At 43.7% G+C, this 23041-nt stretch overlaps 1 protein-coding gene across 1 annotated transcript; it reads right to left on the reverse strand.

Moving 5' to 3' along the window:
• Positions 1-955: 955 nt before the first annotated feature.
• Positions 956-3179, reverse strand: Dusp23 (dual specificity phosphatase 23). The gene is made up of 3 exons (XM_055613210.1): positions 2826-3179; positions 1811-1997; positions 956-1108 (listed from the first exon to the last, which is right to left on the reverse strand). The coding sequence occupies exons 1-2, from the start codon at positions 3090-3092 to the stop codon at positions 1812-1814; spliced, it is 453 nt and encodes a 150-aa protein (XP_055469185.1). The 5' UTR covers positions 3093-3179; the 3' UTR covers positions 956-1108; position 1811.
• Positions 3180-23041: the final 19862 nt, after the last annotated feature.

The raw sequence follows: 23041 nt of genomic DNA on the forward strand, positions 1-23041 counted from the left end.
TCTTGGGCACAGCTTCAAGCACCCCCCACTCACTTCCTCCCCCATGGTTAAGCTCTGACAGCGAAAGAAAAGAGGCAAGGAAATGTACCTTTCACTCTTCCTGGGTATGCCCTCTTCATGAACATGTGCACATAGACATGCACACTCCCTTGGGTTGGCATCTGGTTGGCATCACTGGGCAGGCTCGGGAGTGGCAGGGTAGATGGAGCTTTTGGTGAGAGGAAGGTGAGGATTTCATATAGTGTCCCTCCCCTTCTCCCCCACACCTCTCCTTTGCTGCAGCCTGAATGCTTGGAATTTTTTAGTTTCTTCTCTTTGGCTGATCTATTCCGCTAGGTGGGCTAGACAGGATCCGAGGAAATAGTTCAGGAATGGATCCCTGAGATTAAAAAGGGAAATGATTCTGAATGAAGGCATCTTATATTTCTTATTTAAATAAGTCTTTTGTGTAAGGGTGAGCTGGATAATGTTGAGTTAGGGGCAGCAGAGACTGTGGAAAGATGTACTGGGGAGGTAATAGCATGGGCCTAGCTCTGTCTTTAATATGAGAGATGGAGGCTATAGGGGAATTCTTGACTATTCTGCCTGTGCCTGGAATAGAGTAGCCTTTAGCATCCATTATGTGTGAATGGACGGTCATTACCCATATTCTCCAGAAGGCTGGGCTCTTGGCACTAGGAATCATGGCTTACTTTGCTGAGTCAATTCTACCTCTAACAGCACCTAGTTCTAACAGGCACTCAGAATATCTCAGGATGAATTCTACCTTTTTTCAGTTCAGCCTCTTATGGTAGAAGATAGGGCAAGAATTCAGACTGACATTATGGAAAAGAGTCACTGGGCTCCCTGTATGACATTTATCTCACCTCTCAGAAAGTCCAAAATGTGGTGCTAATGGCAGGGTGGCGTCCAAAAGGGGCGAAGAGAAGATAACACCCGAGAAGCATGGCCAAGATTCACAGTCTCAGCATTATTTATTTCCTTACTTAATAGCTACTCTGTATGACCACCAAGACTCAGTTCCAGCATCCCTCGGTCTGAGGCTGGGGACAACATGGGTGCTGGAGGCAATAGATGAGCTGAGTGCATCTGAGGCTGGTGTGCAGCCCTGGAGAGAGAGAGCGAGCAAGAGAGGCAGAGACGGAGAGACAGACAGAGAGAGGGAGAGAGACAGACAGAGGGAGAGAGACAGACAGAGATCATCTGTGAGCATGACACCCAGGTCTTCTGTATCCTTAGAGGAACAGAAGTGACTCCGGTGGAGCAAATGAACCTATATAGGGGGTGATATTGACCACGGTACTCCTGATATGAGAGCGCAGAGCCCTGAGGCTGCTTAGAGCCTGGGTAGCCAGAGACATGGGTCTCTTTCACTGACCATTTCTCCAGAAATCATATCACATACAGTCAGGGAACAGTGTACCTTCAAGGAGACAAAGGGATGTGTTGCAGTCTGGGCCCATCCTTCTGTTTTCCAGAACTGTGACCTCAGACCTTTCTGAGATGTAGCCACCTCATTCAAAGAATAGAGATGGTTTTTGTCCTTTCCACAACACAAGGCTCCATGAAGCTGATGTATGGGGAGTGTTGTGTAAGCTATGCAGTAAAAATGAGTTCTTTTTGGTTATTAACTCATTTCCATAGGCTCTCAGCCATCCTGTCAATCAGGTGATGGCTTTAGGGAAAGACTACTTCTGTCCAATAGGAGCCAAAGGGAGCTGAGGGTTGTAATACTTTAGTCCAGTTCCCCTCCTTCCTGGCCACATTTTCCATAGGCAGCAGGTGTGTGTGCGCGCGCATGCTGCCGTGCCTTATTTTGTTCGCTGGTAGAACTGGAAGACGGCTTTCTCTTGTTCATACGTCTCAATGGATCCCGGTCGCAGGCGCCGAATCTCAGCAATGGCATCTCCCGCCGCCAAGCCCCGTTCCTTCACCAGGTAGCAGGCCAACATGGTGCCAGTGCGGCCAAAGCCCAGGGCACAGTGCACTCCGACGGCCTGTGAAGAGAAAACTGAGGGAGTAGAGCCCAGTGTCCTCCCCAACACTCCTCTGTCCCCACTGAAAGGGGGACAGATTTGTTCTTCCCACAAATCGTGGGTCCTCATGGGACAAGAAGAGACATCAAAGCTGCGGAGGACTGTCCTCGCAGACCTCTGAAGTGGCTGGTTCCAAGTTGGGGCGCCCAACCTGTATCTCCTGACCTCTCCCTCTGCGCTGTACTGTGCAGAACACCCAGCTACTTGTGGCGATATTTTTCCTGAAATGTGTCAGTCCAAACCGCAGATGCATGTAAAATACTTACCAGGCTCTAAAGATGCAGCATGAAAAAAAAAAAAAAAAAAAAAAAAAAAAAAAAAAAAAAAAAAAAAAAAGACTGGAAATGCCGCATTAATAATTTGCTTCATATTGATTCTATGTTGAAATCATATTTTTGACTTATTGGATTAGTAGCAAAATTAACTTCACCTACTTCTTTTTCATCTTTTTAAAAAAACATAGCTGCTAGTAAAAATTTAAAATTACAAAGTGCGCCTCTATGACATATGGACCTCTGGAAAATGGGTTTTGAACCTCTTCCATCAGGCTTCAGAGCTTCGCCTCCCCTCCCCCGAAGTATTTCTCTTGACAGTACTTTCCAGCCTACTTGGCATTCCCATCACCCCCAGCAGCAGAGTTGACTCTACTCAGTGGGTGGGTCTATCTAGCTCCAGCCCCATCCCAGGCCTTTCCTACTCCTTTCTGACTCCACCCTCCTGCCCCGGCCCCGCCCACTTATTTCTTTTTTCAGGCCCCGCCCTCTCGCTTTGGCTCAGGGACGCGCTGACCTCTCCCCGGGCATTGGCCTCGTCCACGATCTTCACAAATCGGTCAATCTGTTCTGGGGCCGGCGGGCAAAAGTCAGGGATGCGCAGCCGGTGCAGCGTGAGGCCGGGACAGCTGTCGCTGTGAGGGGGCCCGCGCTCGGTCAGGGACACCAGATGCCGCACGCCCAGGTCCAGCAGGAACTGGTAGTGAGCGGGTTGCCGCGGCAGCGCCAGCCCTGCCAGCCGTCCCGGGAGCACCCAGGAGAAGTTGGGGGGCTGCACGCCCATCGCTGGGGGTGGGCACCGGGTTGACGCTGGCCTTTCCTACTCCGCCCTTGTCGGCCCCCGGGGCTGGCTTCTGTCGCTGCTCAGCAATTGCCCTTAGGCGGCCACGTGGTCCCTCGGACCCGCCCCCATGACGCTCCTCTCCACCCAGGGTTGGCTGAACAGCGGGGGCAGGGCTGAGACGAGCAGAGTAGCCGTTCCGATCCCGGAACAGGACACTCGTTGATAGGTTGGATAATCAACAACCAGCGCGATTATTGCTGCCGGGAGCGAATACACTGAGGAACCCTGGAACGAATTAATTGCTCCTGGAGATAAAAACAGCCAAGGGCTGAGCTCTGCTGCTTCCTGGTGGTGTGTTGGGGTTACTGCATCCCGAGCCAGCAGCTCCTGTTTCGCCCAAGGGCCTGGTCTCTTCACAGTTTGTGCGCCAGGGTTTAAGTAGGAGACAAAGCTACTTCCGCCTAGGCTCGCGGGTGTGGGTGGGTAATATCTCGAAAGACCAAGCAATCATTGTTGGTGTTTTCTTGAGTTCTCCTAATGAGAGGGAACTACTATGTCCCAGTCATAGAAAATTTCATTTTCTTATTGCTGGGACTGCTAAAAAAAGGTGAGGGGCACTGTCGTGTGGAATTCTGACATGGTACTCAGGGAGATACAGTAATTACAATCAATAACATAAGCGTTAACAGTAACTGACTATTCGCTTTGTGCTAGCTACCTGTGCAAGCACTTTTTATATGTTAACTGTCACAAGATAGATGATCAAAGTAACCCCACTTTAGAGATGAGAAAACCGAGGCACCGAGGAAACAAAGGGAGATGTTCTCCAGAATCTTTTAACAGCACAGCACTTTCCTGTAGTCAAACAGGAAATGACATTCTTTTCATACAACCATCTTCACACCCTTTCAAACATCGTGTTTAAAGCCCTGGGTACTTAGAAGTCCTGGAATGCTTTAGGTTTGAGTAGAGGTTAAGAGATATGCATAATTGAGCATATGCTTTAGTCTCTTATACAGGGAGACAAGTCATCAGATCATGTGGAATCTCTCTGGAAGACAAGTTCCCAATCTAGCAGACACCCAGCCTTTTCCTTCCCCAGAATGGAGCTCCTGGGGAAATTGCAGTATCTTGGAATCCGTTGCTTTGGCAACTGGACAGCCCAAGGGAGGGTACACTTAACGTGTCTCTGAAACACCTTCATTCCTGCCTACGACACCTGTTTTCCCCTACCCCTAATACACAAAGTTATCCCTTGGCTTTGGCAAAATGTGAGCATTTCTCCCTTCCCTAGGTGGAAAGCACCTGTACACAGACAGCTGTCCTCCCAGGATGAAGGACTTCCTGGCTCATACAGCTCTCCACCTGCTTAGATGCTCAGCTCATTCCTTTTCCTCCTGAGTTGTGTAGCCCAGAGCCACAGTCACTCCCTCAGTTTCTCTCAGTTGGGGTTCTCAGGGTATCTGGCTGTGCTGTCTCTGTCTCCAGAAGCAACACTTCCAGGAACTGTCCTTTTGAGTAGATCACTCTCAGGCCCTCTGCCTTCCTGCTCGCTCACTCCTTCCACTTGTCAGGGAAGAACTTCCCACGAGTCTCCTTGTTCTTCTTTGCCCATCCTTCAGCTCCTTGCTATCTAGCTTCAAGCCTGTCCTCTTCAGTGAAAAAACAGTTTTTGGGGAGACAGATTCTCCTCTGTCTTGAGCCCCTGAACGGACAGCAGTATGCCCTCTGGCCTGTGGGTCTCTGCCAGGCTAACCGAACATTCATCCTCCCCACCCAAGGTTGCCCATGGAAAGCCTGGCTCCCTAAAAAGACTTCCTGTCCCTCTTCTGCTCATCTGTCTCCTACGGAGGGAAGGGTTCCGGGTCCGTGTCTTGAGCCATGTCCCGTTGCCAGGGCTCTCAATTAATTGTCTGTGTCAGCTGAGGGTTTCTGTAAGAAAAGCCTTTGCTAGAGTTCTGACTAGGTGTCCTCCTACCAGGTCAGCCCCTCACACCATACCGATGGGGTCGTTCTTCTCTGTTTAGGGTTATCTGAGCCTCACGAGCGTTTAGGCTCTGCGTACTCTTATCTCCAACTGTGGAAATTTTGTTGAACCAGAGTTTCCTGTTTTCATTGGAACCAAGACCGACTTGTTGAATCTTTCATTTTAATTGGAGCCTGAACATGGTATTTAAAAATGTTAAGGAAATGGTTGGAAAAAAAAATAAACAGAATGCATTGGCAAGACATACACCAAGACACTGTGAGTCGCCAGGGTGTTTGTAGATTCTTTAATTGCATGGGGACTGTGTTGAATATTATGTATGACTTCTTTCAGAACTTCGTTTTTATTCCAGTATAATCCACACACTGAAACATGAATATACACTTCAGCGAATTTTTACACGTGTGTATACTCACACAACAACCAATTAAGGTAGATAAAGAACGTTTTTTTTTTCCATACTAATTTGACTATTTATTTCTTGGGTTTATGCTTTTATCTTTGAAAGGCTTAAAAAAATTTTTTAAGAACTTTTCAAAAACAGTTGCATCCAGAATATTGCGATCATATTTACCCCGCCGTTACCCTCTCATCTCCTTTTTGCAGACCCCCTTTCTCTGTCTCTCCCTTTACGTGAATCTCCTTCTAATCACTAGTTTTGCAAAAGGGGCAGGTTTCGCAAAAGGGGCAGGTTTCTTGGTTTTTATTGAGCATGGGCCCTACTGCTCACACTTGTATTTGTTGTATGTGTATGTGGGCATGTTTGTGCTGATGAACATGTTTTTGGGGAGCAATAAGGTTTAGTAATTTCCTCGACTTTAAGGAATTTATGACATACTTGGGGGGATTTAGACACAGATATAATTATTCCCAGAATATGTAATAAAGTACTAAACTGCTCATCAAAGCAATTGTCATTATCTGACAATCAGATAATATAGAGTCAAAAGCTAATTGTGTAATAAAAATAACAAGCATGAAAGAAGTCGGCGTGGGAGAGGGAGGCTTGGCTTGCAACCGCTAAGTTTCCAAAGACAGGCTCTTCCTTTCCCATTTTGTCCTTGGTCCATTCATAAGCTCAATGGGATAGTTTTAGCACGTCTTAACTGCCTTTCCTCCTGTCAATAATAATCTTTTGAATTAATTCATGTGTGTGTGTATGTGTGTGTGTAGACCTGTTCTAGTTACTTTTCTATCACTATAATAAGACATCATGACCAAGACAACTTATAAAATAAAACATTTAATTCGTTGGTTCCCGAGGGTCAGAGTTCATGGTGGGGAGTATGGCAAAAGGCAGGTGGACATGTAGGCATGTCACTGAAAGCTTACATCTCACTCCACAAGCATGAGACAGACAGACAGACAGACACACACACACACACACACACACACACACACACACACATGCGCGTGCGCGCACACACACTGGCAGACTGGGAGACATTGGCAATGGATAGCAGGGGCTTTTCAAACCTCAAAGCCTTTCCTCCTCCAACGGGGCCGCACACCCTAAATCTTCCCACACATTTTCACCAGCTGGGGACCAAGTATTCAAACATGAGCCTAGGGGGCCATTCTCTCTGAAACCACCAGAAGGCCCTAGTTTACTGACTGACAGGAGGTGAAGGTGAAGACACACTTGCTTCCTCCAGCTAGGTCCCTGTGTCCCATCAATGCGGAGGGTCACTTGAACTACAAACAGTCTTTCTGTGTCTGAAATGTTCTGAGTTTCCTATGTGTTAACAAGCTTATACTAGGACTCAAAGATCTTGAAATTGAACCTATGATAAAGAGGCTGTCTGGAAGGCAGCCCCCCCCCCCCCCAAGATGACTTCAACGGGCATCTCCTGTCTTGGTAGTTTATTTTTTCTATAATGTTAGTGCCAGTTTCGGTAGCCAGTAGGTTGCTGCTGAAATGGTAGTATGTAACTTCCTAAGTTTGGTCACAGAAAACTTAACTTTTTCCTTATTCTTCCTTAGGAGTGAGATTTGTCATGGGAAATGTTGTGCAAAGGCCAGCTGCCATGTCATAAGGGTGTGGGGGATCTCTGTGGAGAGGACCAGAAGCTGATGAGTTAACTATTGAAGAAGTGGAACTCCCTACCCCCCACCCCAGTCAAGATTTTAGATGGCTTGTACAACATCTCACAGACTTCGGAGGTTTCCTTACACACAGACGCTGTTAATTAGTACTTACGGTGTAACTAACCAAAATTTGGGGGAATTCATTGTGTAGCAATAGGAAAGTAGTGTAGATAAAAGTATTATTTGAAGGAGAGAAGAAAATGAATTTCCAATAAACACAAGAATGAAAAACGAAAGGGAAAGCTCCACTAAAAATGACTGTGTTAGGAGTGGGTTTTGTGAGAGGCTAATGAAAAATTTTCATGTCTGGAGAACTACCAACTAGTGTAGTTTGGGTAAAGTGTGTGTGTGTGTGTGTGTGTGTGTGTGTGTGTGTGTGTGTGTGTGCGCGCGCACACACATGTGTGGTGTTGGAGGTAAAGGTATATACAGTATGTGGACAGCTAGGGCTGACATATACATTCCTTTGCCACTCGCCACGTACAGGATGTGAAAAATCACAACACACTTGCTTCTAACCAGACACATTCCCTGTAAACTAAAGGTGATGTTGCCCTGAAACCTACTGGCTGTGTGTCGGCTGAGGGTGTCTGAAATGGTTTGGGTGTGGCCAGATCACCTTGGACATTTTAATACAGGTCTTTCCACCAGATGGCACTGATAGCTTTTTCTTGTTTCTCTCTCTCTCTTTGTCTTGTTGAGAATGTGTGACTGGTACACTTCTGCAGAACGTTCCCCAGCTGAAATCCCACAATTTGCTAGCCGATTCCTTGTATTTTTTGCATTTAAGATGCTTATAATTACATTTTCTTTTTAGATCATTCCAAGAGCTTTAAGTTGGGATGTCGGGGAATACCTCTTTTTTATCAGATGTTATTGTACAAGTTGGAGATAGGGAAGTAGATGGGAGGGACAGGTCTTAATGCTTGTAAAGCTATTCAAAAAGGCAGGTAAGGGCAAAATCAAGAGGGAATACCCAGGTAAGAGGGAACACCAGATGGTCTTGGTAGGTTCTCCTACATCTACTTTCAAGGTACTTAGAGCCCAGATGAAGAACAGCCTAGCTGGTGCTTAGCTGCCCGCCTGTTGAGATTCCAAGTGGAGGATACAGCTAACTTGTAACCGGACTTCTCATCTACAGAACTGTGCCATAATAAATATTTCTTTGCCCACCAAGTTTGTGGTACTTTGTTCTGCAACAATAGAAAACTTCCAGACAACTCTTACTTCTGATCTTCAGTATGCTGGCTACAATAGTGTTAGTAGATTCTAAATTGCTATGTTCTTTCTTTTCTTTTTTAATTTATTTTTATTTATGTGCATTGTATGTCTATCCGAGGGTGTCGGAGCCCCTGCAACAGGAGTTACGGACAGTTGTAAGCTGCCATGTGGCTGCTGGAAGAACAGTCAGTGCTCTTAACTACTGAGCAATCTCTCCAGCCCCACAGCTATGTTGTTTCTTGTCTCTTCACTTTATCTTAAGCCTTCTAATTTCCAAAGCTGTTGCCCACACTGGTTCATTACCTATTGTAAATTCAACAAATACAGTCACTCTACGGAGCTCACGCAGCCAACACCTGATTCCCCTGGTGCTTCCCAAAGCCCTGATCCTCAGCAGGCTTCTTCCTATTAGCGCTTCTCCTTCCCATTAGTGCTTCTCCTGCTCCAACCCACAATTGAAACTGCACGGCACTTGTGAGAAATTCAGACTCTCAGGCTCCTTCCCTGACCTGTGAGAGCTCCATGAGCTTCATATTCACACCTCTTTGTATTCAGACACCTAGAGCCTCGTTGCTCAGTGTCTTTGCCTGTAACTCTTTTCCTTTCTTTTTGATAATCACTGGTACCATGAAAGACAGGGCTCTGGGCACAGCATTCATCAGGTATCACTTCTCTAAAGCTGAGAAACTACTGAGTAGATCTGTGGAGAGAGGAGGAGGGAGAGAAAGAGAGAGGGAAAGAGAGGGAGGGAGAGAGAGACAGAGACAGACAGACAGACACACACACACACACACACACAGAGAGAGAGAGAGAGAGAGAGAGAGAGAGAGAGAGACTTAGAGTAGTCTAACTGGCTTGGATGGAAGCCCAGGGCCAATTAGAAACACCTAACAGCCTGAGTTAGAACAATCTATTGGCTGTAGGTACGAGTTAGAAAGAGAGCCAAGAAAAGTATTTGCTTAAATGTACATGTGTTTTTCCTGTTTTTGTTCCAAGGAAGGGCTTGGTTCCTAGGTTTCCTTTCTGGGGGATTTCTTGAAACATCACTCCCTGCCCTCTTCGCTTTTTAGCTACATTCCAGGAATGGCAGAAACTATTCTAGTTGCAGTCCAATTTGCAAGCTCCCTGCTTCCTCACAGTCTGGAGGAAAGAGTGAGCCATGGGCGAGGTAGCACACCACACCCTTTCTCCTGTTCATTGGCAGGTCTCCTCATCCAGATTCCATCTTTCCAGAACCTCTTTAGGACTCATCATGTCTGTCTGCCTCTGAACTGGCCTCGTTTAGTTTGGCTCTACAGATTTTCCCTTTATGTATCCCTGATGATCTCACAGAATACAGATCTTGACATGTCCAGTACTCTGTAAGTGGTTATTGGCTTCCAGAGACCCTCTCATGCATTTGTTGATTGACACATAAGCCCTGAAGGATGAAGTTCTTGTTTTCTCTTCAGCGTCATCTTAAAGCATCCCACTGTACTGTTCCCATCTCCCAGCGATGCGCGGGTCCTCAGAGAAGCAGTGTGCTCTTTCCTGCTCTGTCCAACTGTGTCCTACACCTGCTTCCCTTTCCTTTAGTTTGTTGTAGCACTGCATCTCGACTTATGTTCAGGATGGAAGCAAACCAAGTCCTAGGAGGGTTTCTTTGCCACTCAGGGCTCGTATGCTTCTTCTGAGCATCTATATATCTCTATATATCTGTGCATGTAGCTTAGCGGTTGAGCTTGCCTGGCACATGCAAGGTCCTGGGTTCAATCCCTGCACTACAAAGGGTATTTATTATACGTTTAAAACATTTAAGATGTTTGCTAATAACCATACAAATAAGTATCATAAAAGCATTAAAGTACATATATACATATGACAAGAAGCCATCTGGTTGCCCAGGCATGAAGTGGAAGCAATGTATGGAATTTGAGGTTTATATATCGGTTGGATGGACTGCTCAGCAAAGGTCACAGATTAGCCTGGCCTGTAAAACACAAGTGAGATGCTCTCAAAATCATTGCCTGCAGATGATCCCATTGTAAATTTCAAGGACTTCTGGGAAATTCCCACCAGTTTTCTCAGTCTGCAGCACTGGAGAGTCTCAAGAACCTTGCTTGGATGCTGTGAACCTGTCATCTCTCTATTTGCCGGCCTCTGGAAAATGATATTCACCTTTCTTTTCTTTGACATCTCAGACAAGCATCTCTAGGGAAGGAAGGGGACATTTGGAAATGTCCTTAGCATCAGCTTTGTGATAGAGAGGCCCTAGGAATAAATGGCATTGATGGTTAAATTTCTAAGCCACTTTCCCAAAGCACCGCATTTTTGGTGGCCACCTTTCTCTCACTCTCTCTATACGGTGTACATATAAAACTCCCTTCCTACTGTGCTCTCTCTGTCTGAGACTCTGCATACATTTCTCCCTCTGGCTCCTTGAAGGTTTAATGAGCTTGCTTCTCCACTTTTTAGAGCAAGGATTCCAAGCACTGGTTTGATGACACCCTGGAGTGTCTTCATTTATCTCAGGGGGTGCCTTGAAATTCACAAAACAAGATTAATTTAAATTCATTTTCATTTAAAAAAAGTAAACAGACATTATATAGTAATTACAGGTACAAGTGTGTGTGTTGAAATCAAACTAATAAATGCTTGCCTTAGAGAGAAATCAAGAGGATGGGGGTGGAGTTAAAAGAGATTATAAAGGTGGTTTAGTCTGAGCATTTTCTAAAACATTCCTTCCTTCTTCTTACTTCCTGGTTGACCAAAATTAATCATTTTTCTAAGTTGGAAGTCAGGGATGGTAGGGATAAAACTTCTAGAAAACAGGTCTGCTTTTTTTGTGCCTGTCCTAGGTCCTGGCATCCGGTCAGCCCTCAGGAAGCGCATTTGATTGGCTGTGTTGGGTTGGGATGCAATGTGATGGGTGGAGAAGATGCCTGGCACACGAGAGAGCCAGCTCTGAGGAGTTGGCAGACATCTACCGTGTCATGGGAGTGATGGGGACGTACATTGTTACAAAGGAATGCTGTAAGATGAAGCTAAGGAAAAAAACCCTAGAACTTCATCCCAGTGGGCTTACAGGGCAATCAACAAGTGCGTGAGGGGGTCTCCAGAAGGCAATAGTGAGTTACAGAGGACTGGACAAGTGAAGATCAGAATTCTGTGATGTCACCAGGGCTACCTAAAGAAGAACTACTGACAGCTGTAGTGGACAGAGTAGCAATTCCATTTGAGTTCTAGGAGAATACGGGGTCCCAGATAACCGAGGAGAGAGGGGTCTGTCTGACAAGCTCTTGGTGTTAGGTGACTGGCCAGAGGCTTCAATAATTGCCTATTAACAATTTGAGCAAATCATCAAGAAGCAGGGTAAGCTACAGTCAAAGTACATGAGTGTGGTGACTCACTCCGTCAGTAGAGTCACAAGGAGGCTGTAGACACAAGAAGGAACTCTGAATTCTGCAGGAGCCTAGCATCTTTGAATGAATAGAGCTGATAGTGGGCTCAAATCCTGTTGCACCATTAAACACTATATTACCTGAAGAATGGCTTTATTCTGAGAAAAGGGAAAATGATCATAACCTTCTACCACAACCTCTGTGAAGATTAAATAATTTAATGTACATAAAGTGCTTGGAACAATGCTTGGTACCATGAGAGCTCAATAAACACTTGCTCTCCTCCTTTTATTCCTCTTCTTCCTTGTCATCATTGTCATCGTCATCATCATCATCATCATCATCATCATCATCATCATCATCATCACCAAAACCACTACAGTTGGCTCTACATTGGAAGGACTAATAGATTAAAATTATAGAGTGTATTAGTGGCCCTCTCTGGTCCCAAAGAATAAGTTTAGGAACTCCTCTTGTTTTTCTTCTAGATTGGAGTAAAAATGTTGTTTGCTGGGACTGGAAACATAGACAGAAGGTTAATTGCATAACAAGCAAGCAAACAAACAGAACAAAAAGCACTATGTACAAATTAAATTCTCAGAGAATCCCCTTGTTACACTTTGATGGAATATTCTGCTGCATGGGGGAAAGGCAAACACACATGAGTTATTAAAATCATACTTGATAGCAAGAGGAGATTGTGTCTTTGGGCACAGGGTTTTATAGCTTATCAATCTTTGAAAGCAAGATACCATTAATCAAGAGTATTCATCATTCCCCCACTCCTACTGATAAAAAAAAAAAATCCCAGCTTGTTCTGTACAAAATGATTGCTAGGAAGAGAACTTCTGAGGCCATTAAATAAAACACATTCTTGATTCTCTTTATTTTAATGAAAACTAAGCACACCTATATCTTCACATGAGAAAACAAATCAAATCTAACATTTGATATTAGCCAAACTCAAATACTGGTTTTGGAATTCCAATGATTCTATTCAGTTCTTTCTCTCCAGCTCAAACACTGAGGGACCTTATATGATCATTCAGATGTTCAAACAGTGATTTAGGGTGAGAAATTCACAAATTTATACAGAATGTATTTCTTGAATTGGTGTGGCTATAGCAAATACACAATGAATGAGTCAGACTTCTTTATTTGAAATTCTTGATAGTGTAAATCCCCTCAGTCATAAAAAGGCATTTCATTCATAAGAACACAGGAAGATGGTACTTAATGATTAGCATTGTTCTAAGTCTTTTGTTCTTCTAACACTGTATGCGGGAACAATCTCAGCCTTTCTGGTCCTTGTGTTTCTAATATTTACGGGTCTTCAATTCAATTAACAAGTCATTGGGTTATATGCTTCAGAGAGAATACATGAAAAAGCATGAAACTTAGATTTTGGCACTATAGTGGATTGTCACTGCAGTGACTCCAATAAAATATGCCTTTTGTTCACATCCTTTTATACACCTCTACGCATTGATACTGGGTTCATCCATGTGACCTATTTTGGATAATGTGACATAAACAAATGAGAGGGAAGCAGAGGTTGGGTAAACAGGTGCACACCGGGGACTCGGCATCTCAGAAACCTGAGACCACCGTGCCATGAATCAGCTCAGAACTAAAAATCACATTGTAGGAGAGACCAGTTGAGCTAGTCTTCAAGGACTTCCCAGATGGAAGCAGCTACATGAGAGATCCCAGCCAGGCCTGAGCAGCAGAAGAATGACTTAGGTCACAGAATCATGAGAAATGAACAGTTGTTAAGTCACTAAGTTTGTTGGGAGTATTTTAAAAAGTGTGTGTGTGTGTGTGTGTGTGTGTGTGTGTGTGTACTATGTATAAGTCGGTGCCCATAAAGCCAGAAGGGGTGATGGACCCTTGATGTTACTGATGGAAACCCAGATAGGTCCTTGGCAAGGACAGCAAGTACTCTTAACCATGGACCCATCTCCCCATCTCATGTGAGGTATTTTATTCTTACAAAAATATAAATCATAGAAAACAATTCCTGGAAAGTGTGTGTTGCTATAACAAAAATCAAAGTCACATAACATTGGCTTTAGGATTGAATGGGTGGCAGAGGCTTTGGGGCAGCAAGTAGGTGTTAGTTGAGCCTGATAACATGACAGGGAATCACTAGGAGAGCCTGGTAAAAGGTAAGCAATTATTTTGTAGAGGAAATGCTGGTAACACTGTCACATCTACGAATGTGGAAGACAGAACATGTATTCAGTCAACTGTACACTGTAGGGGTCAAACTACCCTTAGAAGGTTATGTATAATAGGCCACAGGAAGACAGAGATGAAGTAAGGAAAGAACTCAACTCCTAGGAAAAAGTTAAAGAATATATGGTGGGTCCAGGATATGCTAGATTGGGAAATGAAACTTTTATAATTTTAGTGTCATCAGCTGGCAACAGATTCTTTAAAGAAATGATGTGGGACATACTTGAAACCACAAGTATGACAACAAGATTTAAGTCCCTAGAGGAATTTAAATGGATACCTAAGAGACTCAGGTACATGGAAGGCCTCTAAGAACTTAAAGGGCATTTCACCACAGCACCTTGACATGTTGACAAAGTAGACGCCGGTCTCAAAAATAGTTGTGAGGATAACTTTTCCTTAATGGTTTCAGCTATAACTTGAGACATAGGAAGCCATAACATTTTTAAAGAGAAACAGATCCATTTAGACAAAATAATGCATGGGAGATTCAAAATTAGAAAAGACAACCAACTCAGGGTGTTTTCGTTTGTGAAAAAGCCATTTTAGAGAACAGACCTAACCGCTTCCAGAGAGTAAAACTGTACTCCTCTTTCCCTACCAGGAGGCCTTGCATGTTGGTGGTGTGTTCGGATTCCATCATTAATGTGGAGCAGGGATGGGTCTGTGGCTCTGTGTTACTCCTTCACAGTTGTGTGATAAATGTGTATGAAACAGATACTCCATTGCTTTAGGTCATAGGTCATAGGTCAGGGAGAGAGAGAGAGAGAGACAGAGAGAGAGTGTGAAATGGCTCAGTTTGACTCTTTTCTCAAGCACCTTTGAAATGAGATGCTCCTTTGGAAATGGGTCGGTGCAGCTTTGCTTTCCACTATGCTCACTTGGCATAGTGGATTATGTTCGTTGGGCTTTGCTGTGGCTCAGATGGTGTTAACTTTTTTCTGCCGTGAGTTCTGCTTTTTCCCCTCCCAGAAATTGGTTTTGACGTACCCAAGACTTATGCTTCTTAATAAATAAAATAAAATTTCTATTAAAAAAATGGGTCCATGCAAGGCCAATGGAAGAATGGCTCAAATGACTTACAGAATCATGAACTATAATAATGCGATAATAAAAAATTTTGGCCTTAAGCTACTGACTTTGGAGGATTTATTATGCAATGACCTGCCACTGATAAAGGAGTTCATTGTTAAGCATCAAGTTACATCTAATAAACTGGATACAGGAGGATGCTGTTGACTTACTTGAGTTAACTGGCTACTTTCTCTCGACAGCTTTGTGCGGAAGAGGAAAGACTGATAGGGTACTAAGACAATGCATTGCAGGTTTTCAGAGCTCCATGTAAAGATTTTGAATAACGGAACAGTCCTTGATCATTGGGTAACAGAAAATGATGAGACCAGGCTATGAATTCTGATTCTACAGGTTAATTTTGGGTGAGTTACCCAACATCTCAGAGTCTTGTGAAACAGGGTTACTTGCAAGATGAACTGGGATAATGCACAAAAATGTGCTGCACGAAGCCTGGTGTACAGTCGCTGTTTTCTTCATGTCGATTCCTTATGTTTGCATTTGCTCTGTTCACATAGTGTCTCGCTGAGGGGCCAGTGGAGCAGCAATGCCAGGCTCAGTGGAATAGGCACCATGGCCTCAGAGATCTGCCAGCTAGCTCCTGGGACCAAGCAGAAGCTCCGAGTTGATTCATCTTTGTCACGTGTGCTTTCACCACAGCATGCACAGACTTTCTCCCTGCAATGCTCTCCCTCTCTCATTTGTCAAAATAATTTGTCATGGTCCCACTTTTTAGTGGTCTTGCTTAGGACTCTCCTTGCTTTTTAAGTGACTCATAAATATAAATTTTATTCAGAGGTAGTGTCACTGACATTGCCTGTTATACACCAAGACACAGAAGAGGAACATGTCTATTTTATGAGGAAATACTCATAACCTCTTGGTCCTGGAGGTGACCAACCAGGCAAGGGAATGAATTGTCACTCAAATGGAATGATGTCAAAAGAGTAAGCTGAAGGTCCTCTCAGGCTCCTTAACCTGGACATTTCTGGAGCCAGGTGTCAGAGGTACCATGGGCAGTTGGAAGAACACTTAGGCTGCTAATGAGGTGCCTACATTAATCCCTGCTAACTCTGGCTTCACAGGTATTTTTGTAATAGCAAGAAGCAATCACTACAGAGGACTGGGGAAGTGTTCCTTAATTTTGGGACACACAATGTTAGAAGAAGAAAAGTCAGAGCTCTTCCAGGACAGAATTAGACAATTCCTTTTGGTGACTATTCCTTAGATAAGGGAACTAGGAAGGGAATTAATCCATTATTTAGGTTCTGAAAATGTAGGTGACCCATTGGAGTCTGGGAATTTTACCAGACTGTCCATCACAACCCAATGCACTTGCTAATTTTCTAGGCCATTTTGAAATGGAAATCTTTGGTTCCCACCTGTTGGGATTATTCTTTTAAATGTAATTTATATATTTACTTATTTATATACTTATTTTTATATTTTAATTGATGTTTGTCTGTCTGACTCTTCTTCCTCCCTCGTGTGTGTGTGTGTGTGTGTGTGTGTGTGTGTGTGTGTGTGTGAGTGTGTAAGGATGCCATAAAAGACTGTCTGATCTCTTGGAACTGGAGTTACAGTTGGTTGTGGGCCACTTGACATGGATGTAGGGAACTGAATTCTATTCCTCTGCTCAAGCAGCAAGGGCTATTGACTACTAAACTTTCTCTCCAGTCCCTCTTAGCTTTGCTTTTGAATTTCAGTTGGTTAGTAATTTTTTTTTATTAAATTTGTTTATTTATTCACTTTCTACCCTGATTGTAACCCCGTCCCTCCTCTCTTCCCGGTCCCACTTTCCAATCCTCTTTTCCATTTCCCCTCTCTCCTTCTCCTTAGAAAAGGGATCCCTCTCCCCATGTCAACTCTCCAAGGCACATCAAGTCTCATCAAGTCTAAGCATATCCTCTTACTCTGAGGCCAGTCAAGGCAGTCCAGTTAGAGAAAAGTGATTTTAATAAACATGCATTTTAATAACCAGTCCCCACAACAACTCCACACTGGAAATACTAATTCCTCTTACTTTATAAGAGATTTTGACTCAGAGATCTGAAAGTAAGTCTGTCTGACTTTAAGGATTTCATTCCTTACTGCAAACGTCAGGAGAGGGCAGCCTCAGGGCCTCTTAGCTTAAGAATAACTGAATTGACTTTGGACTAGGTAGTCTCTGATGGTTGAGTGCTGCTGTTCTTCTTCATAGGGTACTGTTGGTTACAAAGCATCTTTCAAGGCTACTCACTACCAGAACTGATAAAATTCTGCTTCACTTTGGGCTGTAGTAATCTTAAAAATATTATTAATTTTTATTTACTAAACTCCTTTTGTTTTAATTTTTTTATTTGATGGTTATTATCATCATGATAATTAATGATGACCTTGAACTCTTGGTTTTTAGAAGGGAATGTTGCTCTTTCCAAGCACAATATTTTGGTGGACTTTGCATTGAAATGCTTTCCATAAACAATAGTGAAGATTTTTTTCTGCTGAATAAATTTTAGGAGAAACACATTGGATTTAGAGACAACATTAAACCAGTAACCATATTCTTCATGATGTGTTAAAAATGTTTTAGGAACTCGAAGGCTGTGTATAAATTTAATTGGTTATTTTTGATATTCATGCATAAAACTAGTAATGAATTGGTGCACCATCAGAGCTTGTCAGAAATGAGTTCCTGACACTAACTGAACAGTTTAGAAGAACAATGTACAAAAGTACAGGTTGGAGGAAAACCTTCAACGGCTTTTAATAGCAGGGAGACACTGTACCTCGCAGGCCTGAATGATCAAAGGATTAGTGGCATTCAGAGAGCATAACTATATTAAGAACACTGCCCAACATGAGCTATAGCCTTTAGTTAAGGAATGCAGCCGACCCATGGAGGCCTGGCAGAAAGGGAGCTGGAGGGACAGATACTCTAGCCCCCTCTTTTCCCCATCCTCTAAATCTCCCGCTGGTGCTTCCCCTTGGCAGAACTCCTCTAGAAGGGAAAGGGCGAGGGAAGCTGTAGGTGAATCTTATACAAGCCAGCCACCAGAGTCACCGGGTGATGTAAGAACGGTGGAGAGGGGATGGAGTGCGACATTCATTACAGCTGTGATGCAAGATTGCTATTCTTATGTACTATTTGAGCTTAGGCCACACGAGTTTCTGGGAATGGTCTGGCAAGAGATCAGATAACAATTCTAGTTATCTGTCTGGTCTTTGAAATTTGAACTGTTCTGACTCTGTTTCTTCCAGTTCTTTTGAAATTTGTATCTTAATGATTTGAAACAACTTGGACATGATCTAGCTGTACGCACCCCTATTATAAGAGGTATAAAAATAACTATTCTTTATGCTACTGATATAATTTTATTGTCACTAACCAGAAACGGACCTTTTATCTTACTGGAAAAATAGAATGGCTTGAATTCAAAAATTTTAAATTCAAAACTATCATTTTTGGCAGATAGCACTTATGACTTAATTGGCTAAAAATCTAGTAATTATATCTGGTGAGGTAATTCTTTCAGCTATATCAGGGTACATGTTGCAACCATTTTTCTTCCCTCTAGTGTTTTCACACAAAAGGATCCTACTTAAAAGTAGATTTTTTGGGGGTGCATTATTGACATTTGTCTGTCTATTTTGGGGGCCTGAGGTATCAGTGAAATCCATTTCACACTTATATTTAGGCACAATCCCTAGTAGGGAAAACCTATACATGGAAGAGGGCTGGCCAGCTGTTTGGAGACTTGTCAAGGAGACTGTTTTTCTTCAGGGAGGTGAGTCTACCACTTTCTTGGTTGATTCTTGAGAAGTGTGGACTGTCCCTCACCAACAACATGAATTATTCTTGCCCAGTGTTTAGAGTTAGATGGTTCTCCTGCCTAGCACCTACTGAAGCTTAGCTAGGGGGGAAAGCAATCCTGATTGACATATTGTTGTTTCATCATGGTAAATCTGCATTGTCCAAAAGGATATTTTTTTTGGTAATGAAAATGTTTCTCATTTGTGGTACCCAGTATGATGGTACTGAGTGTGTATCTATGAAGCAGTTGAAACTGGCTGTTAAAGCAGAATGGTATTTAGCATTTTTTATTTAAGATATTTTAAATTAATTTATATTTAAGTTACAGCTAATTAATTCTAGCCAGTTAGCTTTAATTAACTTAGAGATAAACTACAATTAATTAATTCTAATTTAAGTTTAAATATCCAGTTATGCCAGTAGATAACATATTTTAAAGAATAATTCTAGATATTTTCTGTTCTATCCCTAGATTAGGTTAGACTATCTTATAATTTGGTTTTCAAAAGAATCACGTTGTTTTAAAATTTAAATTCATAGGTTTTAGTCTTATCGACACAGGTTCTCACTGTGTTGCCCAGACTGTCTATTTTATTTCAGCCTTCATTGTACAAGGATCATAGGTGTGTGCTATCATGGCTGTCAAGAGTAGCATTAATTTATTTGCAGATGCTTTCTGTGTTATTTATGATAGCTTTAAAACATGTTTTCATACTCTCTGTGAGTTCAAGGCCAGCCTGGTCAACAAAACAAGTCCAGGACAGCCAAGGCTATACAGAGAAGCCCTGTCTCAAAACAAAAACAAAAACAAAGCAACAACAAAAACAAACAAACCATCAAACCAAACCAAACCAAACAAAAACAGGTTGTCACACTCTTAGACCCTCATTCATAGAGTGTGTGGAGAATAATTATATTTCCTTTGAATGTATGCTGGTTTTAGTTGTCTTGTTTCTAGCAAGTAGAATGTTATAGAGGTGATGGTATGATTTGGAGGTTAACTCAGAAAGGCTGATCAGGCTTCCTCAGCCTGACACCCTTATGAGAAGCCTGGCTGTTCTGAGGCTACCAAGGCTAAACAGTCATTCGGAGAGATCATTCAGTGATATTGGGGGAGGAAGACTAGTTACTGTAGCCTTTAGACGTCTGAGCCTTTTCAGCCCAACAGACCCGGAGAACTGCTCAGCTAAGCCCAGGGGATCCGCAGTGAGGCCACAGTGAGGCCGTAGTAAGTACTCAGTATCTGTTTCAAGCCACTGTTTTGGGGGCTGTTGTGAGGCAGCAGTCAGAATGCTCCTGTGTGAAAACGCTGCAGCACACAGATCTGTGATTCCCCTCTCCCTGCCATGTTCATCACTGCTTGCTCTCTGGTTTTTACTTTTTGAGACAAGGTCTTGCCATGTATTCTTGGCTCAGTACTCACTATACAGTCATGACTGGCCTTGAACTTGAAGCAATTCTACTTCAGTCTCCTGTGTGCTGGTGTGGCCTGTGCTACCACGCCTGGCTTTTGTCAGGTAGCTTTGGGGCAGGAGGGGGAAAGTGTATCACATTAACCTATCTTGGATGTCAGGAAGTGCTGATCATCTCAGGTTTTTTTTTTTTTTTCTGTTTTTTAATTTGTGAAGAATGTTATTTTGGGGATGATCTGGAAGCCCTTCTTCTCATACCTCTTCCACCTTAGCCTCCTTTGTGCTGATATTACAGTCGGGAGCGACCACTCACAGTGTGCTTTTGTGTTAATACAGCTACTTGTGTAGCTGTTTGCAAGCTCAAAGCTGAATGAATCAGCCAGTTTTGTCAGAAAATGAGATGAAAAATAAATTCGTCTGTGTGGTTACACTTTTCCTATCTTGCTCCTCCTTCTGCATTCTTTAAAACTGAAGCCTCACGGCGGTGGGTAAGCGTTAAACCGCAGGAAAGGATGAAGGCGAGTCCGTAGGGGTCTTTATTAAGGCAGCATGTGAGGTCAGCTAATGGGCGAGCTGTGCAGAGCTCTGGTGTTTTTGGAACTCTCCAGTGGCCACGAGATCTTCAAAAGTGACTCTTCCGGTGAGTTGCAAGATCTCAGGCCTGGTGAAATTCACACCCAACGCTCTCATTGTGGTTCTTCAGGAGGGGGCAGTTCTAAGCCTAGTCATTTGGGGATGGGATGGAAGTAGAAAGACTCATAAGGTGCAGCAGAGGGGTGGAACTTTCAGATTATAGTGGTGTAATGGTACCTGCGTCTAAATACAGGGCAAGGCAGATCATAAAACAGGTACAAATTAAACTTTGAGCTTTTTCCTAGGCATGAGACATCACTTACCCCTGAGGAGGTCATGAAGGCTTGGGGCATGAGTGAGGCCCGGCTAAAGCCCAGAGGGCAAGTAAGATTACGTGGCACAAACAGAAAACAAATGAGCTGAAGGAAGGAGTTAGCAGTTAGGAGTTAGTAGCAGTGAGTTTAACACTGGGAATTTCCGGCACTAGGACATTTGGTGGGGAAGATATTTTGGGCAGCAGGGACTGGGAAAAGTCTCCAATTACACCATATGAGGAGTTGCTTACTCTTCTGTTTATGGGTCCAGCCCTGCGTGTCCAGGGGCATGTGATCGTGCTGGTGTTGATAGGACGGTCAGAGGGAGGAGGAAAGGGAGTAAGAAGGAGAAGGGGGAGAGAGAGAGATGAAAGCTTTCACAGGGCTGATTGCTCAGACAACTTAACGCCGGAAGTATGTTCTAAAGTAACTGCTCCAACCCCTTTATTAATAAATAGCCTTTCAACTCTGGTATGGAGGAGGAAACTCCAGAACGGATTCCACAGCACCATGCCAGCGCTGTAGCTGGCCGCCTCAGGACACCTAGAAGAAACCCGCTGGCACGCTCGGCTTCTTGTGAGGCAGCTTTTTCTCTCGGCTTCCTTATGACCATAGAAAGCCGGTCTCCTGTGCAACAGTAGGCCCAACAGAGCTTTAGAGTGGAGCTGTGCCGCAGCCAGTCTACGGCTCTTTCCAGCAACTGATGGATTTGTTGCCATTAGTACAAGGTGGTTCCCCAGAAATTCTGCAGTTGCCTCTTGAAACAGGAAAACCTCAAGTCACATGGGTAGGGGGATTGCTAATGGCGTGAGAACTTTTCCGGACCATTAAGACCAGTTCCTGTCACTTGCCTCTAAGTAAAAGTTTAAACAAACCTCTGTTCTCTGTTAGGAAAACCAGAATCAATATCCGATTACAGCAAAGTTCAATGTCATTCTGCCTGATTCCCCCGACCTCACAAAATCCGCAAGGGGCACGAGCCAAGACTGATGACTCTCAGAACCTGGCTTCTTGGGCTGCCGTCCATAGGGTTTCAGCGGCATTAATCACCAATAATTGCGGTTGCTGCGTTAACATTGCACAATGCTGTATAGCTCATAAATCATTTCTCCTATACATATTAGTTGATCCTCATGAAAGCCCAACGAGGTGACTATTACTCTTGTCCTTTTGCAGGGGAGGAAACTGAGGCTTCAGATAACTTAAGCACATTCTCCCAGACCTCAGGGGATGTGGGTGGCAGTGGCATGTCTATATCTGCTCTTACTGACCTAAGTCCATTTGTGACATTTCGGAACAGAGAACAGAGATCAGAGTCAGGACAAGGGGTGAGTGAAGCGCTAAACTAGGCGAAATCTGGTCACTAGGAATGGACTGTTCTCAGGCAGGGGCACCCTTTCTCCAGCTGTCCCTCTGCCCAGCAAAGCAGTCAGCGGGCACCAGAGACCCTTGTACCTAGAATTATGTTCAACACCTTAGATTTCCAGATGAGGAAGCAAAGCTGCAGAGGTTTATTGTTTTTCGAAGACCCCACACAGCTGCCTGGTGATAAGATTGGGATTGTTGCTCCCCCACACCTTCTTTCGGCCCTTAAAATGGAATTTTGGCCGCTCTACCTCGGTGCTTTTCCAGCCACACAGTCTGTTCTTTTGACGAGGAAGCCATGTGTTCACAGTGGAAGATGAGGGCATATTGTAGATAAGTGAGCTAATAATAACATTTGCTACGATCCATCAAAGCCCCGCACAGTGCTCCGCACATACTCCGCAGGCTCTGTAACTCTCACCGGAACTTTTGCAAATTGACGAGACGGGGGCCAGGGATGAAGAGGGACTAGGCAAGGTGTTACTGAGTTCATGGTTTTTCCACGGT

The sequence above is a fragment of the Psammomys obesus genome, unplaced genomic scaffold (assembly GCF_907164565.1).
Source record: "Psammomys obesus unplaced genomic scaffold, mPsaObe1.curated_primary_1811, whole genome shotgun sequence".
Classification (NCBI taxonomy): domain Eukaryota; kingdom Metazoa; phylum Chordata; class Mammalia; order Rodentia; family Muridae; genus Psammomys; species Psammomys obesus.

Bases quoted from the DNA above. Each gene is read 5' to 3' on its own strand.
- Dusp23 (XM_055613210.1), bottom strand. From the start codon at position 3,092: ATGGGCGTGCAGCCCCCCAACTTCTCCTGGGTGCTCCCGGGACGGCTG. The intron at 1,998-2,825 runs GTCAGCGCGTCC...TTCTCTTCACAG, and splicing joins AGGCCAATGCCCGGGGAGAG to GCCGTCGGAGTGCACTGTGC.